This window comes from Hemibagrus wyckioides, linkage group LG02 (assembly GCF_019097595.1).
Source record: "Hemibagrus wyckioides isolate EC202008001 linkage group LG02, SWU_Hwy_1.0, whole genome shotgun sequence".
NCBI lineage: Eukaryota > Metazoa > Chordata > Actinopteri > Siluriformes > Bagridae > Hemibagrus > Hemibagrus wyckioides.
In genome coordinates this window covers 8,253,161-8,256,427 of record NC_080711.1, presented here as the reverse complement: position 1 = coordinate 8,256,427, position 3,267 = coordinate 8,253,161, and the positions used below count along the sequence as shown (strand labels likewise).

The following is a 3,267-nucleotide window of genomic DNA, read 5'->3' as shown; positions in this document are numbered from 1 at the left end:
ATACTAGTTAGTACTGTAGTGTAATGCGCATTTTGGATATCGACAAGTGCTTGATACAAGACTGAGTGCATTGAGTTGAAACACGAGATAAAGACTCTAATGTAAATTTGAAGCTATTTAAATAGTTGTAAATATTTAAAGTGTATTTAAAACACACTCAAGCAGCAGACACATTTTTTATAATGTTAATAATATTAAAATAACAAGGAATCGTGTGTAGAAGGAGAGCTACAGCACTGGAGGTGTGTTCACAGCACCCAGTAACACTCCTCACACACTCTTTCTCCTACCAGGCGTTGTGCTGAAACACTTCCCGCGGGTCTGTGAGAAAGCGGGTTCCGAACTGAGGCCGCTTCACTCCGTCCACCGGCTCTGGTGCCGGTCCGTTCGCAGAGTCTGTCATGTTCTCATCTGCTAACACACCGGCAATGTTTCCCCCACCCGTATTCCGACTAAACCCACCTCCTGCGCTCGGACTGCCTGAGAGTTCTAGTGAAGTCACCGAGACTCCGCCCACTTCCTGCACTCCACAGGAATGGATGCGCCACAGCATCCAGGCGTTTACCTTTCCGTCTAAAAAAACAACAAACAAAACACGTGCAACAAACAAACAACAACAGCAAATAAAGCCATAAATACAGCACAAATTAATTCATTTGAAGAATATTCATTATTCAATTCATTATTTCTTTATTGTTTATTTTATTATTTAACACGTTTGTGATTCTGTTATTTCCGCATATGATCCAGATACGTACTGTTTTGTTTGCATAATAAATGATTAGTGCTAAACAGCACTTACCCAGATTTTCCCATTTTTTTTTAAAAATTAGATATATTTAAAATTACATTGTTTACACTTTTTCTCTGTAACTTTCATTTTAAGAAAACTTTCTATCAATACAGTTATTAAGGCTTGAACTAAATTATAACTACAACAGCTATGGTAAAAGTTAATAATGATCGTTGTCATTGCATAATGAAAAAACAATAATACTATTTGTAACAACAACAACAACAACAATAATGATAATAATAATAATAATAATAATAATAATAATAATAATAATAATAATAATAATAGACAGAGACCTCTAGTCCACTTTTCTTTTTCCTTTTCTTTTTTCCTGGTATGTGTAAACCAAATAGAAATTATTCACCATTTCATACATAAATATCTGTTTACAGGCTCTCTTTACATGAATGCAAATCTAGCACCACAAACAAACAAATACAAACAAAACAATTAAACCACATACGGCAGTGTGTTTGGGATCATGACAGCAATGCTGCTGCTGCAGCTCTGTCACAAAAGTTCCTAAAATAAAATATTTTATAACGTTTATACTGAAATTTATCAAACTACTTTGAGAGATTACTCTATGGAATTATATTCAGTCCCAAATACATTTTAAACACCATTCAGCCTCAGTCAGAAAGGGGTTGTGTCCTTTCGCTCTGTGTTAGCCAATCAGCGCACAGAAGGCGGGACTAGCCGGTAAACGGGTAGGAAAAACAATGACACGGCATGCACCAGAGTGCGCCGCCATGATGTTTTACATGAACCGGATGTAGATTATTTTCGTTTCCCGAAATTGATGTAAAAAAAAAAAACATCGCCACCTATCGGCGAGAATAATATCGAAAATAATATCAGCGCAACAAAAAATCGTGTCGTTTCAGGGACGCTAAAATAAAGCAGTAGTTACTACAGAGTCTACAGAGTGTTTAAAATAAATATATTTTAGGATTTTCTTTAAATTCTGCACTAAAAGCCTTGAAATAAAAAAACAGCGAAAGCTCACGATTAACTTAAAAGGAATTCTACGTGGAGAAAGCTGTCTGTTTGGAGTAATAAATAAGTAATAAATAAGTAATAAATAAAATAAGTGACACTGATTGCTAAAAAATAGGTTTAAATTAATGCTAAGTAATTTTCTGACTCCCCATCTTTTCCATTCAAGCAGCACTGAACTTTATATATATCGTATTCTGTGTATTAAAATAAATGAAATCATGTAAAAGTGACAATTTTTCAAACTAGTGGGCACAATAAATACAGATTGAAATTTTTATTATATATATATATATTTTTTTTTTATTAAAACAATTTACCATAGCCACTGAATCGTGTCACTGATGGCAGAAAAAAAAAAAAAAACACAGCGAAAGCTAATTTTTCTGAGATATTCTGCTGCTTTCCATGGCATGAAAAATAAGTCAATAAAAAGAACATGAGGAATTGATTGGATTTGGCTCTCTGCCTGACATTTTCATGAATGACTGAATCCGCCAAACTCCAAACTCCATCAGCATCTGAGCCGCAGCTTCCATGGCAACTAAAGTTCCAAAGTGAAGGCGCTGAAACTCCTGAACACGATGTAGTATCTATGGCAACCAAAGTTCCAGTGGGTGATGTGACACGTCCGCATGAGCGCCGTCCTCCGAGGTTTACACCCCACACACACCATCGCAACACTAAACTACATTAGCTATTCTAATTGGTTGTTTTGACAACTCATCAACTTTTTCAGCAGTCCTTATTTCAAAAATCTAAAAGCCAGACTAATTAACTCTAATATGGCTTTAATGCCATGACAATGTGAGGCCTGCTGCCTAATGGAGGTTCTAGTGATGTGCTGAAGGGGGCATGTGATCTGGCATGTGGGCCTGGCAGGATGGCAACATGTCCCTAATATAGGCTGTATAAATGCCAGAAGCATCAACTTCAACTGTGTTCAGTTTCCATAACCCTTTTACACTGGAGGTTTTTTTAATCTTGTATCTTCTAACCCTGTGTCTGAAGTAATAAGAAAATGTAGAACTTCATCGTGATCCTAGTGTCGTGTAAGAAAAATAACACGATGAGGCTGTCGAACATCTTAATGAAGACGTTTATTGCAGCGTCGCAGTGACAAAATACATAAAGCACTTTGGATTCAAAAAGAGTGTAGGGTGAATCCTGCTCGAAGGTTTTATACAGTGTTTCCCGTGTGTAATTTCACTTTAAATGTAAATTAGTGTAAGAACTGAGTATCACCCAAATGGCTGGATGTCCTTAAATGGTAATCATGGTCACAAACACCTTGGCTAGGTATTGTTCTAGGTGTTATCACTCAAATGGTCAGGTGATACTAAATGGTAATCACGGTCACATATAGATGGAGAAAACATTATAATATGATGTTCCTGAGCTGCTGGGAGTCGGCTCTGTAATAATAATTCTCACTCAGCGGTGTGTCAGAGCTCTGGGTTTGGAATTGATGG

At 36.5% G+C, this 3,267-nt stretch overlaps 1 protein-coding gene across 1 annotated transcript in view; it reads right to left on the bottom strand.

Annotated features, from left to right (window-relative positions):
• mettl2a (methyltransferase 2A, methylcytidine) overlaps window positions 1-1,550 on the bottom strand; it is a 9,638-nt gene extending 8,088 nt beyond the window's left edge. The window contains exons 1-2 of the mRNA XM_058417021.1: window positions 1,481-1,550; window positions 291-573 (exon numbers count right to left, since the gene is read on the bottom strand). Coding sequence (XP_058273004.1) covers window positions 291-573; window positions 1,481-1,550 — 353 coding nt within the window. The remainder of the gene's footprint in view (window positions 1-290; window positions 574-1,480) is intronic.
• Window positions 1,551-3,267: the final 1,717 nt, after the last annotated feature.